The 27500-nt window shown below is 42.2% G+C and overlaps 1 protein-coding gene across 2 annotated transcripts in view; it reads right to left on the reverse strand.

Moving 5' to 3' along the window:
• The window catches only part of LOC136847040 (heparanase-like), a 196673-nt gene that overhangs the window by 144640 nt on the left and 24533 nt on the right, over positions 1–27500 (reverse strand). For both annotated transcript variants that reach the window (XM_067118272.1, XM_067118273.1), the window contains exons 2-5: positions 22526–23303; positions 22281–22395; positions 21469–22001; positions 20350–20526 (exon numbers count right to left, since the gene is read on the reverse strand). In XM_067118272.1, the coding sequence (XP_066974373.1) occupies positions 20350–20526; positions 21469–22001; positions 22281–22395; positions 22526–23279 (1579 nt within the window). In that variant the 5' untranslated portion in view covers positions 23280–23303. The remainder of the gene's footprint in view (positions 1–20349; positions 20527–21468; positions 22002–22280; positions 22396–22525; positions 23304–27500) is intronic.

Genomic DNA, 27500 nt, shown 5'->3' on the forward strand with positions numbered 1-27500 from the left:
GTTGACGATCACAACCATAAACCCACGACGCAATAACTAGTGGAGAATACCGACATCATCTACACGGAGCATAGCCACCACTGACTAATTATAGCAGAATCTGTTAGTATTTTTTGCAAAAATCAACCCTGAACCAGCAACTGGAAGTGAAAAGATCACTACTGTCTAGCAGATGCCCTACATCCTGTAACGCCAACAGAGGAAGCAATCTTTCTCCTCCTCCCCCTTACCCTTTCTATTTTCACCGTAATCCGTATCCCTGCATTTGTATATGTAGCCAATATATATATATATATATATATATATATATATATATATATATATATGTTAGAGGCAGAAGGAAACCAGTGGGACACTCCAGTGCTTTATTACACGTCCAATCAGTACAGAGGTGTGACTGCAAGTGAAGTGCAGGCACACGGGAAACATTGGCGCCAATTTCGCTTTCCTCCTGACAACATACATCACATACAATCAACCACCCTACTTCCCCCCCCAGATCCCCTAAGATTATGGCATGGCAGAATGGCATAATATTAAATGAAAATAATAATAAGTAATATATGTATATATATATAATATATATATATATATATATATATATATATATATATATATATAGACAAAGAAAAGTGTAAAAGGAAAATCCCCATAGGACAAAAGTAATGGTTAACACTGAGTGTCACAACATACAAGGACATGCATGGCAACAATATATAGTACATACATAAAATATGTTTGCACAACAGAATTTCTATCCAATTCGGCTTACTGAAAACAAAAGATAAAATGAGCATGAAGGACAACAAAATGTAACTGTACAAGGTGACGCAAACACAAGCATGGGTTAATGCTCAATATCACCCATGACATACTCGCCCATCCATGAGGGTTGCACTGTGCGCCTTTTCGGATGAGGTGGAGCGTGTTCCGGGCGTGGGGGAATGGCTGAGGATGTTGGGGGCTGCCGTTCTAACACTTTCAGGTGCTTCCTGTTTCTAAGTGACACCTGACCGCTTCCACCCAGCCTAATGAGATACTGTCAGTGGGCCTTAGACTCCACTACCAACCCAGATCAGTCCCAGGTTTTGGTTACAGGATCCTGCATTCTTACCCTGCTGCCTACAACCAGGGGTAGAAGCTCCCTGGTACCAGTAGGTGGTGGGGTCTCCTCTTGGGACTCTGCCATTCGTAGCTCCCTCCACTGAATTATCTCATCCCAGTGTCTCTCCACCTTGTAATGCAATCTGGGTGTTGGCACTCCATCTCTGAGCTGCCTGCCGATAGTGAGCTGTGCTGGGGACTTGTCAAACCCCTTATGGGGTGTATTGAGGTACTGAAGAATTGCCAGGGATGCCTTGTTGCAATCGAGGCTGCCTCCTTTGCCTATGTTAGACCTGATGATCCTCTTGGCAGTCTTGACTGCTGCTTCGGCCCTTCCGTTAGACTGGGGGTAATGGGCTGACGACAGGTGCAAACCCCCATTTTCTGAAGAATGATGTGGTCTCTTCACTAATGAGGTTTGTGCCCCCATCTGTCAAGATTAGCTCTGGTGCTCCCCATCTTGTGAAGTGTCCTCAAAACTGATATAATTCTTGATGATGTTGTGCCATGTGGGAAGTGTGCCACTTCCAGCCACCCGGTGAGCCTGTCTGCATAGGCCATGTACATAAGGCCCTCCAACTGTAGCATGTCCACCACTGTCGACTGGAATGGGTATTCTGGGGGTGGTGTGAGTGCTAATGGTTCAGCAGGTTGTGATGGAGCATGTACATCACAAGAGGCACATCCATCCCTGTGGCTCTGCAGGTCGCTGTATAGATATCAAATATATGTATTCATGTACACTTTCACTATTATTTTACAGGAATAAGTATGCTTATGTTACCTTTGATATTCCATTCATGCTTAACCATTTATACGTTTTTATAAATACTGTAAGATCACTGGCTGAATTATGTATAAGGTAGCCTGTGGTCACTGATGAGTGACGAGCATCGGCTCTCATCCTCCGCTCTCACGTTTGTTTACGTCTCTTCATTAAATGGGAGTGGAAAGAATCTACCTTTTCATTCATCACCTTTCAGTGTGAAGACATTACATGTCGCAGTGAGACATCATATTACATGGCGCAGTGTTATGTAGCCGCTCCCTTGATAGAGACTTCAATCAGCCGGTCGCCAAATTCGAAATTCAAGCAACCGTCATTGCTGTATTCGCCTCTCACCTTGGATCTTACAGGGACTCAGGATATCATCGACAGTATCTGTGTGTATTACAGTATCTCCAAGAGTGATATAGTGTTTGTGAAGGGCAGTGTTAGTGTTAATGTGTTGGTGCAGTGTGATGTTGCGAGACCGCTTCCCCTCGCCAATGCATAAGGCTACTCAAATTTGCCCCCAGCGATTCCATGGACTACCCTACCCCTCTCAAGCATCATTAGACACTGAGAGCCCAGAAGACAACCGTCACTAGCCTATGCCCCGCCCACCACCACCACAACACACGTACGCACACACTCGCCTCCATTCGCTCGACTTTCCAGCCTTTTTACAGCTTATTTTCAACAGGATCTTTTATTTTAAATACTTCTGGCGCATTTCTTCATGTACCTACAGAGAACTGAACATTTTCCTTGCACTCTAAAGATCCTAAGCTTTCATATGATACCCAACTCAATATGGCTCAGCAAGAGGAACAGCTAATTCAATTATTGGATCAGAGAGGAGAGGATTAGACGGATGATCCAATGGGAGACGACGGATCCATGCATCCCCCCTCTGCTGATGATGATACCAGCCCTTCCACACTTGATGAGGCTATCAGCCCCTCCCTTCCTCCTCCTCTTACTCCCAACAGGCCAGAGGCTGTGATAGTGACATGTTGCACCTCATACATTTTCTTCAAACTTCCAGCTTGCAGGAGCAAGCTTGAAGGAGACAAGAGGAACAGACCTTCAGGCAACAAATGGAGCAATCAAGACAGGAAGATAACCAGCGATTCATGGCTCTGTTTACACTGCTGTCAGAACAGCTGGCATCATCGCAACAGTCTCAGCAACCCCAGCAACCTGACACCACACTGGCACCCCCTGCCACACCATGGGGAGCCCAACGGGTAAATACACCCATGACCTCTAGCCAGCCTAAGGTCCATCCCCCTCCAATTCTGCAACAAGATGCAACATATCAAGCTTTTCGTCAATGGAGACTTCGTTTTGAGGATTATGCAGCCCTAGTTGGACTTGACAGCTTGCATCAAGCAGCCCAGCTGATTCACCTGAGGACCTGCATCTCCCTGGAAGTTCAACGTCTGCTTACGCATACACTAGGCATCCCTCACGACACATCACTGTCCCTTACAGAGGTGCTGAATGCACTGCAAAAGCATTTGCGCAGTCTCAGAAATGAGGCCTTACGACGCAGAGAGTTATTGTCCTGCAAACAGGCTGTGGGAGAATCCTTTGTAGTTTACTATGCACGCCTCAAGGATCTCGCCGATGAAGAGGATTTATGCACTGGCAACCCCGCTTCCTGTGCTGAAAAGCAGTTGCAAATAGTAATATTGATGGGAGTGAGGGACGAAGAGTTAATACAACGCCTTATAGCCCTCCAACCCTCATCCACCCTCGCAGATTTTGTGACTTGCTGCCGCTCCTTCGAGTCTACACGTGCGACTGTATCTGCCATTGCATCTGCCCCTAGCCAGATCAGCACTGTATCTACATACAAGAAGAATCAACGATTAGGGAAGAGGAATTCTCATCGATCTCCCAACCAACATTCTCAACATTCTACTAACGGCAACCCCTGTCAAAATTGCTCTCGTAGGCACAACTCCGGACAGTGCCCAGCCTCGGGTGCCACCTGCAATAACTGTGGATGCACAGGTCATTGGCCCCGATCTCAGAAATGCCCTGCTAAGGATGTCCAGTGCAGTGCCTGCCAGAAACAGGGACACTTCATGAAGATGTGCAGGTCTACCAAGACAAATTGGACTGGATCTACAGCTTCATCACCAACACCAAGTGGACACCGGCCCTCATCACCTACCAAGTCAAACTCCAACTGCCGTCTCATGGGTGCCAACTCAGATAATGAGTCCCCCACACCAGTCACTGTCTCCCTGTCATTCGGTGACATCTCATCACATCTCCAGCTAATCCCCGACACAGGAGCAGACATTACAGTGATTGGCACCACGCACCTGGATGCACTCCACATACCCAGGTCAAAACTTTCACCTCCACCCTTGACGGATGTCGTGACTGCAGATGGATCCCCCATGCCACCAGCCGTGGGATGTTTCCAAGCGACACTTTGCCTTGGCAACAAATCATGTGTAGCTACCATACATGTTCATGAGGATATCCAGACTGCCCTCCTCTCTCGTGGACATTGCCAAGCCCTTGCTATAGTGTCACCAGAATTCCCGAAGCCCATTCTGAAGGTTACACATGTCAACAGGTGTGCCCGGATTCCTGACTCTGCCATGACATCACCTGCAGCTGCTAAGGATTATTTTCTCCGCCATTTCAATGACGTACTCGTATCCAAGGCAGATCTGCAGACTCAGCCACTAAAGAAGATGACAGGTCATCCAATGCAGATCCACCTGAAACCTGGTGCTACACCTTTCACTGTACATACACCCAGGCCCATTCCGTTCACCCTCAGGGATCAAGTAAAAGAAGAACTTGACTCCTTAGTACAACAAGGAATCATCACGCCCATAGGCGACGAGCCCTCCGAATGGTGCCACCCAATGGTCCTGGTACCCAAGGACAAAGGTGTCCGCATCACTGTGGATTACACCCACTTAAATTCTCAGGTTGCCCGCCCAACACATCCATCGCTCATGCCCCATGACGCCATCCGCAACATCTCTCCTATGGCGAAGTATTTCACGATAGCGGATGCCCTCCATGGCTATTGGCAAATGGAGTTGGCAGAGGAAGATCGCCATCTGACCATGTTCATAAGCCTGTACGGAAGGTTCCAGCACTGCCGTGGCCCGATGGGATTCGCGGCGACGGGTAATGCCTACTGCCTCCGTTGAGATATGGCTCTACAAGGTATCCCCAACTGTATGAAGGTTATAGATGACATCCTTATATCAGACGAGGATCTCCCTTCCCACCTGCAACACAAATGCTGACCAGGTGCCGTAAATACAGCATTACCCTCAATAAGGAAAAGTTCACCGTAGCTGCCCCTCAAGTTAAATTCTGCGGGTATGTCTTATCACCTGACGGCATTGCAGCAGACCCTGACAAGGTATCTGCCATACGTGACTTCCCCATGCCTTCCAATGTCACAGATATTAGGTCATTTATGGGTCTCGTCAACCAACCTGTCGACTTCACCCCAGATATCTCATCAGCGGCACAGGCTCTACGCCTGCTCATGAGCCCGAAACGCTCATTTATCTGGACACCTGACCATGAGCAAGCATTTAAGAATGTCAAGAAAGCTCTAACTTCACCACCAGTCCTGGTACCTTTCAACCCAGGCTTGCCCATGGTCCTGCAGACAGACGCCTCATGCTTGTACGGCCTTGGCTATGCCCTACTTCAGGAGAACTGCCACGGTCAGATGCATCTTGTCCAGTGTGGCTCCCGTTTCCTTACGGACACGGAAACCCGATATGCAGTCACCTGGGCCATGGCTAAGTGTTGCCTATACCTATCTGGACTTCAACATTTCACTGTGATGACTGACCATCACCCCTTGATTCCTATCCTCAACCACTACACCCTGGATGCCATTGAGAATCCACGCCTGCAACGCCTCAAGATGAAAGTGGCCCCCTACATCTTCACTGCAGTATGGCATGTGGGGAAACAGCTCTGCATACCAGATGCCGTGTCTCGCTCCCTGACCAGTCGCCCCACACCTGAAGATGAGGAAGACTGCACCACCTCAACTGCCCATGTCAGGCGCATCATCACCAGCACCGCCATTTCCACCGACGATCAGGCAACAGGACCCATCATCGAAGAGGACAGGACCCTACAGGAACTCCGCACTGCTGCATCTCAGGATCAAAACTACAGTTGCCTCGCCCAATATGTTTCCAATGGCTTCCCCACCAACTGCTACGACCGCCACATCTCTGCCCTCCCGTATTGGAAGCTGCGAGATAGCCTTTATGCAGATGGAGAGTTAGTGCTATATGGGCCCAGGATCATCATACCTGCAGCCCTCCGTAGACGCACCTTGGCTCGCCTCCATGACAGCCACTGAGGAATCGAAGCTACTCGACATCGTGCAAGACAGACAGTATTTTGGCCAGGCATCGATGCTGACATAAAGAATACAGTAGAAGCTTGCAATGCTTGCCAACAGCTTCTCCCTAGTCAGCAACAGGAACCCTACATGTGCGACGACCACCCGACCCGGCCCTTCGAAAGTGTGTCAGCTGACTTCTTTCATGTTGCAGGGAAGGAATTCCTTGTTATAGCAGATAGACTTTCAGGCTGGCCTGTGATTGTCCCCTGTGGAAGCGACACGACAGTAGCTAGAGTCACAAGAATGTCTTGTGTCTACTTCCGTGAAGTTGGTGTCCCACTCCGCTTACGGACGGACGGAGGACCCCCATTCTCCCGCCAAGACTTCAAGCGAGTCACCGAACGCTGGGGAGTCCGCCATATCATCACTTCCCCGCATTACCCTCAGTCCAATGGACATGCGGAAGCAGCAGTAAAAGCAGCCAAGCATCTCATTATGACGACAGCCCCATCTGGGAATATAGATTGTGAAGATTTTGATAGAGGACTGCTGGAGCTTTGGAACACTCCAACCCCTGCTGGACGCTCCCCTGCGCAGATTCTCTATGGCCACCCTCTCCGCACCAGCCCACCCACTATCATTCACGAAAGAGTGGCAAACCAAGACTGAGGATTACGACCGTCGTACTGCTGCCCACGTCGACCAAGCCACAAGCTGCTTCAATTCTCATGCCCACCCTCTAACCAGGCTCTCCACCGGCCAGCAAGTCAGGATACAGGATGCCAAAACGCTACGATGGGACAAGGTTGGCATCGTGATGGGCCATGGCAGGTCAAGACAGTACGAGGTGCGCCTTCCTAGTGGCCGCGTTTGGTTCCGAAACAGAAGACATCTACGCCCAGTGCCTAACACGAGTGATGACCCTTTCCCCGAAGTCCCTGCATCCCCTTGCTTCGGCCAGGAAAACGGGCCATCACTCAGCACCCCCAATGCCCCTCGTCGTTCACCCCAACTCGCTGAAAGAAGTCCATGTTCCGCTCGAGATGGTGCTATGAGCGTAAAGGGGGGAGGAGGTGTATAGATATCAAATATATGTATTCATGTACACTTTCACTATTATTTTACAGGAATAAGTATGTTTATGTTACCTTTGATATCCCATTCATGCTTAACCATTTATAAATACTGTAAGATCACTGGGTGAATTATGCAATGTGGCAACATTGTATTTTAGCAGACAATACTTTTGTCTTTCCTGCCAAATGCGATGTATAAGGTAGCCAGTGGTCACTGACAACTGACGAGCATCGGAACTCATCCTCCGCCCTTATGTTTGTTTACTTCTCTTCATTAAATGGGAGTGGAAAGAATCTACCTTTTCATTCATCACCTTTCAGTGTGAAGACATTACATGTCGCAGTGAGACATCATATTACAGTCGCCTTCCATCCCTGGCCAGTAAACCGATTGTCTAGCCCTGCGGAGCATGGAGTCTACCCCCTGATGTCCTGCATGAAGGCCTGTAATGACTTGATGGCGAAGTTCCTCTGGGATGAGCAGACGTGGGCATCCTTGTTCGTAAGTGTAGACTATCAGGTCTTCTACCATAGATAACCTGTCCCTAACTGAGTAGAACTGGCTTAGGCAGGCCACCTCCTGTGCCTTCTGCAGGCGCCAGTCATTTACTGCAACTTTAGCTGCCAGCAGCTGGTACACAGGGTCTTTAGAGGCTGCTTCTTTGACCCTCTCCTCATCCAGTACGAGGCATTCTTGTTCAAGGGCAGTGGCTGAAGCAGCAACAAGGGCGGCAGTCATATCCTCCTCAAGATCAGAATCCTTGTCATCTGGTTCTCAACGGAGAGCAGGGAAATGTGATAAGAAGTCAGCAGCGCAATTCCTCTTTCCTGGCAAGAATCTTACCTGGAACCTGTATTGTAGGGTCTTCTCCTTGAGACGGAAGAGTCTTGGGTTTAGTATATCCTTCAGCTCTCTATCACCCAGGAGCTTGACCAGTGGGCGGTGATCAGTCACGATCAGTAATTTGGGGCATCCCAACAGGAGTAGCCTGGCCTTCTTGAGACACCATGTGACTGCTAAGGCTTCTCCCTCAGCAGCAGCATACCCAGCTTCAGCCTGCGACAAATGGCGGCTCCCACATAAGGCGATACGCCATCCACACTTGCAGCAAAATGGGACATCAGCCGAGGCACAAGCACAAGTACTGCTGCAGGATGACAAACCCGATCCCATCCCTGCTCCAATCTGTTTGGGCCGCTGTAGGTCGGGATTTGTCATAGTATACCAGCCCATCCTTGGCCAGCTTGCATATGGCCTCCTGTGCTTGGTGGAATCTCTCTTGTAGGTTGCTATCCCAGTACACATTCTTGCTTGTAGACTTCTTCAGGAGGTCTCTAAAGGGTTCCATCAGTGGGGCAGTGGTGAGGAAGGGTGCCAACTGGTTGACAAAGCCAAACCATGACCTGATGTCAGTGACAGAGGGGTTGTCTGGCATAGGGAATCTCCTTACGGCAGCTAGACTCTCCTCTGTGGGCCTGTACGAATCCCATCCCATCTGGAATCCGACGAAGCTCACTTCTCTTTGGCAGAAACTGAATTTCTCTGGCTTGAGGGTTATGCCCTTTTTGGCACACATGCCCAAGAAATTATAGGTGTGCCAGAAGGCCTCCTGAACGTTGTTGTCATACAGAGGAGCATCGTCCACACATTTGTGTTTTTGGGGGATGTCCTTGATGGCGTCATCAAACCTCTTGGTGTAGGCATCTGAAGCTGAACAGTGTCCCATGGGCGTTCTTCTGTACCGGTAATGCCCCCAGGGTGTGATAAAGGTTGTGAGTCTGCGGCTCTCTTCATCTAACTCTACCTGGTGGAAGCCCCAATGCGCATCTGCCACTGTCTTGAAGGAATGTAAAGGCACCCCAAAGATCATGTCAAAAGGAGCAGGGGTGTGATGCGTCTCTCTCCTGCAGGAGGAATTAAAGCATTGAAAGTCCACAGTGCCGCGGGGCTGACCTGACTTCTTGGCAACAATGACCATCCTCGCACACCATTCTGTTGCTTCACCAGTAGGTACCTCCTCAATGATGCCCTTCCTGATGTCCTGGTCCAACTGCTTCTTCACTTCTGACTCCCAGTGCTTTGGCGCTGATGCTGGGGTGTGGCATGCATAGGGGGTTGCCCCCAGCAGTAGATGAATATTGTGCGGCTTGCCCCCTATGACTGGGAGGGCTCCCTCTCTGTATTGAAAGTTGATGACGAAAAATGGCGCAAGAGCCACTGCTCCAACTTTGGGACGTTCTCCATTGGTGGAAACGGCATGGATAAGGGCTTAGGCAGGGATGGCCCAATGGGTGTGGGGACCTCATGCTCCAGTGCGAGGCTCGCTGACACTGACAGGTGGTGGGGAAAGGACTGGAGCACGAGGCCAAGGTCCTTACAAGCAGCCAATGAAAGGAAGAAAGACATTGCAGACTTGATGAAGTACACTTCTTGGATGGTTGTCCTGGCACCGTACTGAATGCGAGGAGGGGCAGTTCCCATACACTCCAATCGAACATTGGCAACATCACTTAAGCCCCGGTAGTGTTGTGAAAGGGCAGGTCTTTCAATGAGGGTCGACAGCAAGGTGGGGCCTGCAACACACACTTCGGCCACTGTGTCTACCAGAGCCCGTACAGGCTTGTGACCCTTAGGCCTAGGCCCATGCACTGATGAGGACACTAGCACTTGTATAGTAGGCTGCACACTGGGTTGTACCCCAGCGGTGACTGCTCCCAGTGTTACTGACGAAGCAGGGGCATCACTCACCATCTTCTTCTTGCTCCTACAGAACCATTTCAAGTGGCCAATTTTTTGACAGCCATGACAAACAATATTTCTCGCCAGGCACAACACCTTCCTTGGCTCATGCTGCACTCCACAGTTCCCACACATACGAGCATTGATGGAAACTGAGGACCTCTCACCGCTCTTCACCGCTGCACACTCAGGGGGGTTGGTGTCTGTCTCCACATCGGCCGCACGTGGCTCTTGATGCCATGTGTCATGCTGGGGCATGGAAGCATCTTTGTGGGCTGCCTCATATGTCACACACACGACCTATAGAGGTCTCTTTTCAATATCTCATCCCTTAGACCTACCATAAGCTTCCTAATAAGCATATATTCGGACAAATCGCCATGACAGCTAGGACACTGGAAGCCACAATCCATGGCTTTTTGTGAGCACTTTGCAAAATATTCACTAATTGACTCCTCACGTCCTTGCATATACACAAAAAACTCAGCCTAATGCACGGCCTGGTTCGAAGCACACAGAACCATGGCCCCTATAGCATCCAAAGCCCCTTCTGGAGACAAATTAGCCCACTGTGCATCGCTATACCTGTCATCCAGTGAACGTTGCAACTCTGGGGTGCAGTGAAGCCTAATGTGTTGAACTGCACCCGTTGGTTGAAGCTTATATAGCCTAAGCCACTGTGTCATGGACAGCTTCCAAGTCCTGAAGGAGGCCGACGACATTTCCAAAGCACACTTCTCTGGTAGTGGTGGGGCTGGGGCCCTGGGGCTGCTCTGTAGACACAAGCCACTCGCCATTGTAGCTAAACGGTCATTAAGGGCTTGCAGCGCATCTCGCCCTTCGGCAACTACATGCTGAAGAGCTGGTGATCTTGGTGCCACTCCAACGGGAGTACTGTGGGCACCCCTGGAGGATCAAATCGCCCTCCTTGTCGTGAAAGACGGTCTCCCTGGTGTAGACATCCTTATCCTTTTACAGGATCCTACTCACTGCGCCATGTTAGAGGCTGAAGGAAATCAGTGGGACACTCCAGTGCTTTATTACACGTCCAATCAGTACAGAGGTGTGACTGCAAGTGAAGTGCAGGCACGGGGGAAACATTGGCGCCAATTCCACTTTCCTCCTGACAACATACATCACATACGATCAACCATCTTACAATATATATATATATATATATATATATATATATATATATATATATATATATATATATATATATATATATATATATATATATATTGTTAAAATTGATGGCCTCCTTAATAAAAGTTCATCGTAATTTGTTTAACGCAGTCTGCTATGGAGAACGCTTCTTTGAGATAGGCAGATTGCACCATGACTTTGTATCGCAGTGTAAGCATTCTTCAGAAGTAAACACACGAAGGAGCTGGTAGTGTCTTTCTGACCCACTGCAGTTTTTACCATGGTAACTTCCACTAAATGAACATAACAAGGTTATCAAACCTAATAGGTTATGGGCCCAGATGAGGGTGAGTGTCCTAAAATGATAATGAAGACTGCATGTGGTATTTGAGGCTGATAACTTAGAGCTTTTGTTTTGAGGAGATTTGGCATCGGTTGATGCCTGCTGTTGCTACCATAGAGATTTGGCGGCAATTAATGTTTGCTGTGGCTGCTATCACCTGAAGTTAACGAGCTAGGCTATACTTGTTGTGTAGTGGACTATGGTACTCTTGCCTTTAATGTGAGTAGCTTTAAAATGCTTCTATTATTTTATTTTCGTCAGAATGTCTGAGCTGAAAAGTGTCATTGTGCCACTAAATGGCACTAATTATGCTACTTGGAAAGTCCAGTGTCGGATGGCTCTCATTAAGGAGAATGTTTGGGGTCTGATTGATGACATGAAGCCTATCCCTGAACGCACTGATCTGGATGAATATAAAAAGTATATTTCGAAAAGGAATAAGGCATTGGCTATCATAGTTTTAGCTATTGATCCAGAATTGCTGTATTTGTTAGGAGATCCAGAAGATCGACAGGTGGTTTGGAAGAAACTTTCCAACCAGTTTCAAAACAAAAAACCTGGTCAAATAAATTAGTGTTAGAGCGTAAGTTGTTCTCTTTGAAATTAAGAGAAGGTGAGTCTGTAAAGGACCATATTAAGACAATAACCGAGGTTTTTGATGAACTCAGTGTTTAGGGGATCCGGTAAGTGAAGAAGATCAGGTGGTGAATCTGTTAGCAAGTTTGCCTGAATCTTTTAGTATGTTGGTAACTGCTTTAGAGGCAAATGCAGATGTCCCCAAAATGGAATTTGTCACTGAAAAGCTTTTGCATGAGGAAAGGAAATCCTTGATACAGGAAGGTGATGGTAATTTAAGTGTGAAGAAAGAAAAAGCCTATAATGCTTCTAGTAGGAAAACAAAGAAACCCTTTAAATGTCACCATTGTGGTAAGGTAGGGCACATTAAAAGGAATTGTAGATTTCTGAAAAATGATGATCCTAAGGCTAGGCCTAGTACTTTTAAAGAAAAATTGTACAGTGCTGAAACAAAATATGAAAGTGATGAGAGTGTAGGCCTGCTGGTTGCCCATGCTATGTCAGTATGTAGTAATGATATGTTGCCTGAAACATGGATTGTAGATTCTGGTGCAACCTGTCACATGTGTAATAATAAGAATCTTTTTGTTGAATAAGGTGATAAAGATATTGTTTCCATTGCTTTGGGAGATGGTCATTCATCAGAGGCTTGTGGTTCTGGCAAAGTAGCCATAAAAATGTTGTTGCCTGATGGTAAAGTGAAGAACTGTACATTGAATGATGTATTGTATGTACCAAAGTTGTCTTCTGATTTACTTAGTGTGTGTAAATGTCACTCAGTTTTGTGGGGATGAGTGCAAAATTTTTGATGCCAACAATAAGTTGATTGCTTTTGCAGAGAAAAAAGGTAATTTGTATTATTTAAAATGTGCAAAAACTGATCATAAGAGTAGAGTTGTCTGTAATAAGGTTAGGCCTAATGAAAATATGTGGCACAGAAGGTATGGCCATTTAAGACTGTTAGTGAAAGAAGGTTTGGCAGATGGTTTGAAATTTGATGTTAATACAGATTTGGAGTTTTGTGAAACGTACTAAAGGAAAAATTAAGAAAACTCCCATTCCATGTAATAAAAACAAAGTTGTTAGATAAAGAGAACCGCTTGATTTAATTCATAGTGATGTGTGTGGAAAACTTAATGAGAAATCTTTGGGTAAGTGTGAGTATTTTGTAACTTTCATTGATGATGCAACTCAGTGTGTCTGGGTTTATGTACTCAAAGGTAAACATGAAGTATCTGAAAAATTCAAAGAATGGAAGAGTTGTATAGAGAATCAGAAAGGTAAAAAGATTAAAACCCTACACACAGATAATGGAAGTGAAATGAGTTTGAGAAATTTTTGAAAGACGCCGGTATTTTGCATGAGTACACCATACCCAAAAATAGCTGAGCAGAATGGTGTCAGTGAAAGAATGAACAGAACATTGATAGAGCATGTCAGACCAATGTTGATTGATTCAGGGTTGCCTCATAAATATTGGGCAGAGGCATTGTCAACTGCTTGTTACCTGAAAAACAGAAGTCCGGCTAGAGCACTTCACCATATGACATCTTATCAGGCATTTACTGGAATTAAACCAAATGTTAAACATTTTAGAGTTTTTGGGTGTGTTTGTTATGCTCATATTCCTAGAGATGAAAGGAAAAAGTTAGACTCAAAAACCATATAGTGTACCTTTCTTGGTTATGGTTCTGATGTACAAGGGTACAGACTGTATGACAGCCAAGGAGAGAATATTATATAGTCGTAATGTTATTTTCAATGAGGAACAGCATGACGTTCAGAATGAGAAATTTAGATTAGAGCTTGAAACTTCTATTATTGAAGTATCTCATCCACCAGATAGTGCTTCAGAGGATGATGAAAATGAACAGCCAGAAGCTACAGTAAGGCAGTCAGTAAGAGTGAAGCGACCACGAAATATGTATGGTGAGTGGGTTTCAGTTGCTCATGAGACAAACGAACCAGCATCATTCACTGAAACATTGATGGGGTATGAGACAGAGTATTGGATTAATGCAATGAATGAGGAAATTAGTTCTATTCATGATAATGATGTTTATGATTTAGTTGAACTTCCTGAGGGTAGAAAAGCCCTTAACAGTAGATGGGTTTTTAAAAGGAAAATGCCAAGTGACTGTTCTATTGAATGATATAAAGCTCGTCCTGTTGCACAAGGTTTTTCACAAAAGTTTGGTGTGGATTATGATGAAACATTTTGTCCTGTTGTAAGATTTGAATCTATTCGTACTGTGATTGCCTTTACTGTTCAAAAGCGGTTTGAAACTGCATCATATGGATGTGACCTCAGCATTTTTAAATGGTATACTTACTGAGAAGTATATATGAAACAAGCAGGGGGTGTTATAGAGCTAGGTAAGGAAAGTTTGGTATGTAAGCTAAAGAAAAGAATTTATGGATTGAAACAGTCTTCAAGATGTTGGAATTGTTCTCTCGATGATAGTTTGAAAAGGCTAGGTTTTGTGCAAACTTCAGGAGATCCTTGCATTTATGTCAAGTCAGAGGGAGATCCCTGTATCATAGCTGTTTGTGTTGATGATTTAATATTAGCATGTAAATCAGATAAACTGATGAAGGAAATTAAAGAGTCCTGGCTTTACATTATAAAATGCAAGACCTAGGTGAGCTTAATTATTTTTTAGGTGTAAAAGTTGTACAAGATACTTCCAAAGGTCAAGTATGGATTGGTCAACCATCTTATACTGAAAATGTCATTAAAAAATTTGATATGGAGAATTCAAAGCTTATAGAAACACCAATTGATCCAAGTCTAAAGTTATGTAAAGCATCTGATTAATGCATAGAGTTTGATCAGAACATGTATCATTCACCTTTTGGGAGTTTATTGTATTTGTCTTTAAAAACAAGGCCTGATATCACATTTGCAGTGAGTAGTGTTGCTAGGCATTTGCTAAACCTACCATCCAGCACTGGAAAGCAGTGAAGCTTACAATGAGATATCTAAAGGGTACACATAATTTTGGAATTTTATATAGCAATAATGGTATTTCAGAGATCACTGGGTATTCAGATGCTGTTTGGGCAGGTGACACCGATGATCGCAAGTCAACTTCCAGTTATTATTTTCACCTTAGTGGTGGTGTTGTGAGTTGGAGTAGTAAAAAACAGAGTTGTGTGGCTTTATCAACTGCTGAAGCAGAGTACATAGCGTTAGCTAGCGCAATGCAAGAGGCTGTTTGGTTGTGGAAGCTAACAGGAGATTTGAAATTTGAATGTTGATTTTAGAAGACAATCAGTCTACCATTACTATGTCAAGGAATCCTCAGTTTCATGGTAGATCAAAACATATTGACATTAAATTTCATTATGTGCGAGATCAATGTGACAGAAATGTAATTCAGTTGCAATATTGCCCAACAAATTATATGACTGCCGATATATTCACTAAGGGTTTAAGTCAAGAAAAATTTTAAAAGTTAAGACAAATGTTGGGAATGTGTAAAAATTAGTTGATTTGTTGCTTTTGCTCATGCACACTGTATTGATTAACTTTGTATTAAGTTTGAGAAGGAGTGTTAAAATTGATTGCATCCTTAATAAGAGTTCATTGTAATTTGTTTAACTCTGTCTGCTATGGAGATCGTTTTCTTTGAGATAGGCAGTTTGCCCCATGACTTTGTATCGCAGTGTAAGCATTCTTCAGATGTAAACACACGAAGGAGCTGGTGGAGTTTTTCTGACCCACTGCAGTTTTTACAGTGGTAACTTCCACTACATGAATATAACAAGGTTATCTAACCTAATATATATATATATATATATATATATATATATATATATATATATATATATATATATATATATATATATATATATATATATATATAATTACGTACTTGGAAAATTCGTCCCTCCAGTCTGTTAGCTAGGAAATCAAGTTTCATGGCAGCTGAAGGAGACCCCGCTAGGGGGGACAGATGTAGGCATCCTAACCCCTATATCGTATGATTTTGGGGGACAGAAAGCTGTTAGGGAAGAAGGACTAGTCAGGACAGTAACTGGGCTGCTAGGCTGACCCTTAGTCTTAACTATAAGACCTATTTCCCTTCGACCTTTGCATTGGTTGTTATTGCTTCTTCCAGATCTACCGATATCCTGTGCCCACCAATGGGATTGAATGGGGTGCCTCGGTGACCTCTCTCCGTCTCACACCTTGCTAGACCTCTAAAGCACAAGGTTGCTGAAGCTTAATAACGCCAAGCTGGTGCTGTTCTACCCTCTTACCAATGGCCACGTGTCGAACTTCTGTGGCCGGAGTTCATCTTTTGCAAGCGAGCTCCATTCACAGATGTAATAAGGTACATCTTGAAGTTGCAAGTAACGCCATTGCTCTTTCCCTTCTCATGAATTTCTCTCCATTTTCAGTATTTCCAACTTTTCATTCTCCCAAGCAAATCCCCTTTGTTTCTCACATCCTAGCATGCACATTTGCCCTCATGACTTGTTCCAAGCTTAAATTAAGTTTGTTCTGTGATAATAATTAGAGCATTCCCACCGTCATGTTACCATGTGCTAATTAAATCTAATTGATAATCCCCTCCAACGTGAATAGTTAATTTCATGTGGGAGAAAGTGCTTGTGTCACTGAATACTGACCTGGCATTCGTTTTCCAGAATCCTGTTATCTGGCTCTTCGAAGTTTCTGCCCCTGCCCTTGCAACACAATTGCCCCAGAAGACTCATTTCCATCTTGCCACATGCAAGAATCTTCTGAGAAATCGTCCACAAGGGCCACGTGCCAGGCCTCTCAGCGTTATCGTTGTACTAGTGTAAAATAATTCATCAGCCAGTCTTAAGCAGTTTATAAGATTCGTGTTAACCTTTTATTTATTGACTAACTGTAATTACACCTTTTATTGCACATTGCATGTGCCTTGATGTCTGGACTGCTAGCCTATCCATATTAATTTCTAGTTGCAAAATTTGTAAATAAAGTAATTTAATCTAACCGATTGGTATGAAAAGGTGACCTTCCCATTTTTCTTTAAATAGATGTAATTTCAAGGTAAGTCATACTATTAATTACATTTATTGTTTATGTTCTGAGTTCTAGGTGTTGGCCCCTAAGGCAAAACTACATTCAAAATTCAATTTCACTCTTCCTGCCGGGCTCAGAATATAAGTGTCGATCTTGCCAGGACCTAGTCAGATAGTAACGAGAATTAGCTTTGCTATTACTAGGCTAGGAAGGTAGGCGCACTGAGGAATAACGTATCATAAAATAATTTGATTCCATTATTCCCAAGGCAATTGTAATTCATAAAATAATTCAATTCCATTATTCACAAGGCAAAAGATAAAGAGTGACAGAACCGAAGCTAAAGACAACGAGGTAAGGGTTATTATTATAATCGTTGTAATATTAAGGATACATTAGGAACAGATAGGGAAAAGTGTTTTAAAAGAAGTGATTTGTAGCTGATTTTTAGTATCACAGAATAAAGGCGAGAGCACCAAAAAAAAAAGTTCTCAAGTTAGCGATGCAGGCAAACTGCCTGCGAAATTTCGCTTCGTCAAGAGCAGAGTAGCAGTAGTGTTGTTGAATACCAGAGAACTGATATTCTGGAATTAGGAAGTGCTTTGACAGGGATTTATTGCATGTGTTAGTCGTGAATAGTTAGCTAAGTGTGTTGCTCGAAAACAGTTACGACAGAGGAAGTGTATAATTCCTGTGTCAGTGAAGTGTAGTCCGAAAATTTGTTTGTTAAAATACGTGTGACAACTCCTAGCAGCTCGGCACATGCACGTTCCATCGTCTCACTCCCACCATATCCAGTTCAGATTCTCGTTTAATGTTTAAAGTAAAGTAAAGGCATTATTGATGTTTTAAGTTAAATAATTCGAGCCTATATATCAGCACTAATCATTCGGTCAGAGAAGTTTAGTGTTCTTTTCCCTAAATTTTAAATCACCAATCGAGTGTTGTATGAGGTGACTGACGTCACTAGTAGCAGTTGTCCCCCCCCCCAACACATCCAGTTCCACTTCTCATCGTTCGCTCGCCGAATGCAATTCCATTTCTTTTCGCACCCTAACGTAAATCTAACGAAATATTTTGACAGTAATTTGAAAACCCTTTCCACCATATACCTTGTCATGACAGGAGCGAGGTATTAAATTACGTAAATGCCAAAAGTACATTTTAAAAGGTAACTTAGCATAATTTTTCAAAGTAAATTATTAAAGGATTCGTGTTAACCTTTTATTTATTGGTTAACTGTAATTACACCTTTTATTCAACATTGCATATGCCTTGATGGCTGGACTGCCAGCCTATGCATAGTTGCAAAATTTGTAAATAAAGTAATTTAATCTAACCGACTGGAATGAAAAGGCGACCTTCCCAGTTTTCTTTAAATAAATGTAATTTCAACTTAAGTCATACTATTAATTACATTTATTGTTTATGTTCTTGAGCTCTAGGTGTTGGCCCCTAAGGCAAAATTACATGCAGAATTCAATTTCACTCTTCCAGCCGGACTCAGAACACACACACACGCACTCATATATATATATATATATATATATATATATATATATATATATATATATATATATATATATATATATATATATGTGTGTGTGTGTGTGTGTGTGTGTGTGTGCACTTCACCTTAGCTGCAACCCATACAAAATTACAGACGTTTAAAGAACAGCAACCCCAGAGTACCTGAGGTTGTTTATCTTAACAAGCTAATATTTGGGGTGGCTGATGTTAACATGCTCATTCTGATACTGGCGGTGCATCTGTTTGTTTTCGGCCAAATGGAATGTCCCTTCGCCGTGTTCAGTACTGGGGGGTGGCTGATGTTAACAAGTTCATTCTGAGGAAAGCCAATCTTTACATGGGTACTCTGGGGTTGCGGATCTTTACAACGTCCAAAATTACTTCGTAGGTTTTGGGGGACTGAATATATATATATATATATATATATATATATATATATATATATATATATATATATATATATATATATATGTATATATATATATATATATATATATATATATATATATATATATATATATATATATATATATATATATATATATATTGGGGCCCCTTTCATGAGAATTCAGTCCCCGTTAACCTACAGAAGTAATTTTGTATGGGTTGCTGCTTAGGTGAAGTGCCTTGCTGAGAATTAAAGAGTTAACATCCTCACCTTTTCTTAATCAATGTTGAATATATGATCACTTATTCTTCTCAGATTATATGTCAAAGAGGAATTTTTGAGATCAATGGAAAGCTATGGTAATTCCTGCTGTAAGGCATACCAGTTAAAGATAAAAGATCAGTAAAAATGCTAATCGTTTTGTTTTGTCTCTTACTCTACAGCAGAATATAATACTTGATAAGAATAGCGTCATTTATCTGACTGCAGTTGAATTACTTGATGTCAGGTAATATCACAAAAATCACTAAAAACTTACAAACCATTATGGAGATTGAAATTTTTTCGTTTATGGTATATCTATGTTTTACATTTTCATTTTCTAGTGAGGTGTTTTTTGTTTATAACACAAAATATCACTGATATAACGATATATGATTTTGTAGTCTTCAGCAATTATATTTTTCTGAAAAAGAGGAATGTATTTACAACCCTACAATTTCAGAGGCACTGCCCTTCCAGGAATCTCCTTTTTTTCTTGGGGGGGAGGGTTAGGAATATAACAAAATAAATAAACTTTGGCTAATCCTCGTACCAACAGAAAAATTCTGTCACTAACATTTTTTTTTTTATTTATATCATCTTTGTACAGTATGATATGAGACTATTTTCAGTTATGAATTTGGTGGAATGAGAAGATTTGGTGAAGTTATTGCTCGCTAGTTCCGGATGATATGGTTAAGAATTTTCGTCATATACAAGAAACACTGAAAGCTGGACGTACCTAAAACTAAGCAACTAATTCTGCCTTGATGCTAATTACCTCAACTGTTGATTCCATTTATCGAAGCCTATCAGTATCACTTTGAAAATTACAGTAGATGTTGAACAAGATAGTCCAGTAATTACTGTGAAATTTTTAGAAACTATTTAGGAGGGTTTTCATACAATTCATTTTCCATATTCATAAATTTTGGAACTATTAGTCATCAGCCGATATAGCAAGGAAATTTATGAACTTTGGAGCATCAATTCACTGCATCTTACCCGTTATCAATGAAAGAACACTTAGAAACAATACCATTCCCTAGTTGCCAAATCAGTGATCTGTTTCTTGCGGCAACGTCTTGGAAGATTCTCCGGGCGTTTGTCGGATCCCATTCCCGTCGGTCAGGCGTTCGGTATAACTGATTGACATCGAAGAGCAGAGTCATTCCAACATCTTCTGCGAAGTCTGTTAAGGTGATCAGATCGTCCGCTGCCAAACACAGAGACAATTGCCGATGAGGATTATGACTGGAAAGGTGAAATATTTAGTGTTCACTAAATAAAGTCCAAGTTATGATAAAACTCATAAGATGATGTAATCTTACGACATTTACTGTTGTAGTTTAAGGTTTACTCAGAAGTTTTTAATAACACGCACACACACACACACACACACACACACACACACACACACATACACACACACATACACACACACACACATATATATATATATATATATATATATATATATATATATATATATATATACATACATACATATATATATATATATATATATATATATATATATATATATATATATATATATATATATATATATATATATGTGTGTGTGTGTGTGTGTGTAGATAAATCTGATAGTTTTGTCACTAATTCACGCGTGATTGTTTTACACTTAAATACTGAGCTTCTAATACCTCTTAGTATTGAATTCACTTTACTTTGAGTATAACGTTACCAAAAGAGAATTATATATGATAAGAGCATCTTCCCCGGCCAGTATTCGAACCGATATTGTTTGGTTATGAGAGAGGGATAGACACTTTCATGTGTTATCCTTAGAATCGAAATCAAACGATATCCACTATGTCAGCCAAGTGCTAGGCGTGGCTAATTTCATGATAGATTTGTCATAGTTCACAAAAGTATCTCACTTAATAGTACTGTGGATGAGACAATTGTTTAAAACCAGAAAACATAGGTTCGAATACTGGCAGGGGAAGATGTGCTTATCATATATAATTCCCTTCGGGTGCAAGTTATTCCAAAGGTCAAGTGAATTCAGAACAAAGAGGTGTTCGTGGCTTGATATTTGAGAGTATAAGAAAGTCATGTATGAGTTAATGACCGAACTATAGCACACACAAACTCAGTGAGCAAACACATTTGGAATATGATGTACTTTTACCTGTCATTGTGAAATTTGTGAAATGATCATGTAATAAATCTTCGGCGTCAAGCTGAGTAGGCTCATCTTTGAGGAGGAGGGAAGTTTTCCTGTTGGCCAATGAGAAGATGGCAGCCAGCAAATCATAAGAAGAGTCTGAGGAATTGCTCTCGGGCTTGACTCCGTAGTGTGAATGAAATTCTTCATTAAAAGGGCAACTATGGTTTCCTTCACTTTCATCATTTACTTGCTGATAAGCTCTACTGTCATCGATGTCTGACATCCTTTTAATAAGTGGAGATCTGTCCTTTAATTCACCTGCTTCCATTCTTAGAGAGGGATTATTAGCAGGTTCTTGGCTTTCATCGTCCTCTTCTACGATGACATCATATTTAGAATTCTTGATGAAGGAACGATCTCCGTGACCATCAAAAGGCAAACTGAGAGAGTCATCGGCGACTTTTTCCTGATAGATTAAGCAATTGGCATATGTTCCACCATACCTCAGTATAGCTGGAGACAAACCACGTGAAAGAGTTCGGAAACGCCGAGAGCTGTCGAATTTAGAATGAAAAGGTGATATCAGTATATAGAATAACCAGTTACTGTACGTCTGACGATGAAATAATATTACTGTAGCTTGTCTTGTTAATAATTTTCTTTAAAATCTTTCATTGTAACGAGTGTCTAGTTATTGTAGTACCTATTTTTCGTAAGTGTTGATAACTTAATAATCCTAAGAAATATAGCCTATCATACATGTGCACTTTTAAGTATGTCATTGGTATGAGAGAAAGAGAGAGAGCGAAAGAGAGTGAGAGAGAATACCTTACCTAGCAAGTTCAGCCAGTTTCCCATGTTTTATAATTCTCGCTCCCACGGCTACGCTGAGAAAGTATGGTGGAACATCTCTCACATGACCACTTATCTGTGCTTTGACGGAAGGACCTGCCGGTTAATTCAAAACTTTGAAACAAAAAATTAATAAAACTACAAAGAAAACTGTTCAAAGAAAGAACTCAATTTTCAACAAGCTACGAAAGCGATGAAATTAAAGTCTGATCAGATGATGACATACCTTTTTCAGCGCGCGGAGTTACTTTCAGCACTTCATCTCCTGCAGTTGATGACACAAGTTCTTTTAAAAAAGAAGTTTCGTCAATTTTGCCGTCTGTTGTCAACATGGTTAAAATAGTATTAACAAGTCGACCAATTTTTCCTCTTCTGTTGCTTTTGGGAAAGTGTTTTCTGCGTTGATTTTGCTCTGTGCTTTGGTGGATTCTAATTTTTGGATCATTCACACTCAAAATGTATTTTTCTCTAGCTTGAATCCTTCCATACTCAATACTGACAAGGGTTTGTTGGCCATCTGGCCTTTCCTCTTTTTCCAATTTTGTGACCTTTGTAGTATTGATCGAGAGCGCTGGTAAACAAACATTGACAATAGTTTGAGACTGCTTTAAAAATTTAACAGCCCATACCTTTGCTCTTCTCCATAAATTAACGTTTTGCTTGAATGGCTCAGGTAAAACTTTATGAGTGAGATTTTGCAGATGGAACAAGATTTCTCGCTCTGCTTCCTTCAAGGTTTTCCTAAACTGTTCGAAGTCTCTGCAGTTTGCTAAGTCAATTAGTAGGTCGCTTTCTTCCAAAATGTGAATCTTCTTTCGATGTTTCTGCGGATCTTCCAACGTTTCATCTATAGCCTCTGAATCTGAATAGGTTTCATTTCCCTCACCAGGGTTCTCATGCTGCCCTCTCGCTTCCCTGCCAAGAGCTCTGGCACAAAAGCAGCCAAGAATAAAGAGACATAAAGCGGGAGTCCGGTGCATGGCTCAAAATTCTTGCCGTTAAAGCTGAAAAGAAAAACATGAATGCAGCTTAACCTTAAATAGAGCACTCATGGAACCCATCAGAACAGCTGAATTTTCACGGCATTCTCTCATGATACTCGGTTCTCATAGTGATATAAAATAATGCTTATATTTTGACCTTCAAGGATCCTGATTAAACCCATATGTCGGAAGTAATTACTTAATACTAACGAGTTAGGATAAATGGAATATTAACAAATACATGATTGTTTGGTACTTAGAATAAGAAAATGGATGATAAAATGAGCAATCAGACATAGTAAATAATAAAAATTATCAGAGCTTTAGTTCAATTTCTAATACTGTTGAATGCTCAAAAACTATTTTGCGTTTATATTTTCATTGTTATTTCAAAATAAAAATAAGTTTTGTTTGTAACTATATAGACATGGTAGATATGATATACTAGATATGATATATTCCTGTGTTTAAGAGAGGTTTCTAGTTGTAAGTCTTCAGAAAGTAAAAAAAGATCGTTAATTTTATTACAATCGTTGGAAGTTATCACTTGCAAACAGTAATAATTCACAGCTAAAGACTATCATTATCGATTAACCCCAAAAGGTCACGGAATTTGTATGGAATCTTCAAAGAAGGGAATGTACATTTTATAAATAAAAAAGAAAATCTTGGCAAAGAGTAAAATAACCCACAGATAAATAGAGAAAGGTAAACAGATCAATAAAAGATAAACAAATAAAGACGCAAACTTCGGCTGAAAATACTCTAAAACATAACGCAATGGCGCAGGGTACTTTCAGGTAGTATTATACAGCCTCTTTTACAATTTTGAGTATCAGCTTATTAAGCCAGAAAAACTGTTTGTTCCACAAGTTAGCAATAAGGGGATAAAAGACTTCATTGTTGGAGAGTGTGCACGTGGTATCTCTGCAAAATGAGTTGACCGTGGTAATTTTAGAGGTACAGACGACACTGATAGTGCTTTTTTGTTGAAACAAAAATTTTGAAAGATGTCCAAACAAAATATCTCTCAATGTGGTTTATGCTATGAGTTAATTAGTAAGGAAACAGAACATTTTTTCTTAAAGGTAAAGATCCAGAGAAACTTGAGAATCAAACAAAATGGTATCCCATCAAAAGTAAAACAAAATTCCTGAAGTGTGCGGCATTAATATCATCACCTATGTTGCTGTTGGAAGGCGTAAAAGAAATTTAGTTTCTTTGGCAACGTTTGATGATGTGAATTTCTAAACATCGTCAAGTATTCACCATGATAACGGACTAGGGACAATAACACACGGAGTGTGATCATTCTACGAGATCAGCATGTTGACAAAAATCTCTAACATAAAATTAGTAGTTGACTCAGAACTCATTGCCTCATCCGGCAATGGTCACACAACTTTTGGATCTTTTCGATATTTATTCAGAGGCTATCCGCCAATTTACGTAACATTATGATAACTGTGATCAGATTTGCATCATTTGTACTCAGTACCATCTCATTTCCAGGGCCGGCGATCATATTGCTAGCAAAGACTATTTGGTTACTAGGGACATCATTTTCGTTAAAGTTAGTTGGTACATACTGGCTTGGTAATTAGTAAAAACAAGCAAGCAGTCTATACACACATACCCATAATATCTATATCTATATATATATATATATATATATATATATATATATATATATATATATATATATATATATATATATATATATATATATATATATATATATATATATATATATATATGTGTGTGTGTGTGTGTGTGTGTGTGTGTGTGTTTTGTGTAAAATCTACTGGTCACTTTTATCATATACATATGCAATTGTAATAGCCACAATGACCTCTTAACTTCTCGAATTCTTCGCGCTTTTTTTGGATCTCCAAGCCTTAGATCCAATTACAAGAAATTGGAAGCAGTTATGATGTCCGGTAGCAGGAAACGAATCCCCATTCCGTAATCACAACGAGGTCACGTTGCTGACCTGACCACATCGGCAATGTGACCTAATTGTGATTATGGGATGAGGGTTTGTTTTCCACTACCGGACATCATAACTGCTTCAAATTTCCTGCACTTGGAACTTAAGGCTTTGTAGAGACAAGCATATCCAAAAAAGTGCGAACAATTCGAAAAGTTAAGAGGGTATTGTGGCTATTAAGATTATATATATATAAGTGTGTGTGTGTGTACATATACATACATACATACACACACACATATATATATATATATATATATATATATATATATATATATATATATATATATATATATATATATATATATATATATATATATATATATGAATATAAAAAAGGCCCATAAAACACTATTTAAACGTTGCAACCATATATTTCGGGCACTTGATTCTGTGCCCCTGTTCACTGGTAGAATATGGACAGATGAGATGTTACAAGGGTATATATATAAAACATATGTAGGTGTGGCATTGTCCCCGATGGTATGCAGGTGACCGTTTCCTAAGAAGGTGGAGAGTAACCAATTCCCTAGTGGTTTTGGCCTCATTAACTCCCCGTTTGGCGAAGATTCTGGAGGTCTTGTTCTCTGGGCCACCTTCTTCAGAAGAGGTCTGAGGATTAACGCGTCGATGTCGTCCGATTTCCAATGTCCTCCTGACAAGTTCATGTTCAAGTCTGTGGGAGTCAAGACCCTTGCTGACTCCATAGAACAAATGAAAATAAAACATTTCTTCCTCTACGCACCTCCTGCCTCGCCACGCACATAGGGGAGAAGGAGCCTACGACGTTGGTGGAGTGTTGTCGCATTGCCGACTCCTGGGATACTCATCACCCCCAGGAGAGCTCCCTGCAGCGCAGAATTAGTCCACCCGCCTGCCTTTCGGGTGCCCCTCCGCTGAAGAATGGGCAATCACAGAAACCCATTGTATGCGGGTTCTGTAGGAAGATCTGGCATTCCAAAGAGCAATGCCGAAATAAATCAACAGAGCCTCTTTCTCCCGGAAAACCAACTAATAAGTCGCCTGCTCCCTCTGCAGGGGCAGTGAGAAGAGATTTCATCCAAACCTTTTGCACGGCGTGCAAGATTTATGGCCACTCTCCCTCATGGGCAAAATGCCCTAGAAATAATAAGTCCGGTAATCCTGCCGTCGCCCTGACAGTTACGAATCCCGCGTCCTTAGGCCCTCCAGCCGAGGGTCCCATATATGTGGTACCTCCTCGAGGTAGATACCCAGCACGCCAGGTCAAGGCATATGACGACTCTGGTGCGCAAATTTCTCTCATAAGGAAAGACAAAGTTCCCTATGGAGCTATCATTAACCGACGCAAACTCGTCACAATTGAGGGTATCAATGAATTCAAAATGATACTCCCTACTGTCCAACTGAGAGTCACAAGACCTCATAAATCTAAAATTTGTAACCTTGCAGTAGCAAGCTGTCTTCCCAGAAGTTATGACATCCTCCTGGGACAGGACTTCCAGTCCCCATTCAAGTTACCACAATCACTGCCAGTGCCAGAGCCCCAATCAGATCTCCCTCCAGGAGATTCCAAAATCGATTCCAAATCTCTGCCAGTGCCACTTGAATGCAATGAGCCATGCTAAGCTCTGTCCGTAACAGACGATGAGCCAATTCCAAAGCAAATAATAGTGCCTGCCCCTGCCTTAGTGCCAGTGCCAGAGCACGCCCCCGATCTCCATTCAAGAGATCCCAATAAGGACCCCCTTTCTTCTCCCGGCTTGGCTCCGCTACCAGTGCCGGTAAGGGAGACGGATCCTGCCAACCACAGCGGAAGCTCACCTAAAGGTGCGGCCTCACAACCCGTGCCTGAGCCGGTCATTCCTACCTGGGAGCCCCTCACGCCCCCCGCAACTGCTTCCTCTCTGTCTCAGACCTCCGCAGACATAGCAGCGAGTAATGATTCTGCCGTGGTTCAAATGGGCAATGAACTCGGAACTGCGACGGACCGTGATAGAGCTTGCAAAGAAGGCCCCTGCGTCAGCCGTCAAGGAAGCCGACACAGGTGGCACTCCAATACCCTCCCCGGGCTCGGTTCCACCGATTCCCCGGCCAAGACAAACCATCAAAGTCAGAAGGGTCCATGGGGAAAATACCACGGCATTGATAATTCCAGGTAGCTTCCAGAGCGCTCCCAAGCTCTCCTGGCACCCATGGCAACCTGGCACAGTGCCATCATTTTATCCTAGGAAGACTTTGGCACCTCT

Source organism: Macrobrachium rosenbergii, chromosome 16 (genome assembly GCF_040412425.1).
Source record: "Macrobrachium rosenbergii isolate ZJJX-2024 chromosome 16, ASM4041242v1, whole genome shotgun sequence".
Taxonomy (NCBI): Eukaryota; Metazoa; Arthropoda; class Malacostraca; order Decapoda; family Palaemonidae; genus Macrobrachium; species Macrobrachium rosenbergii.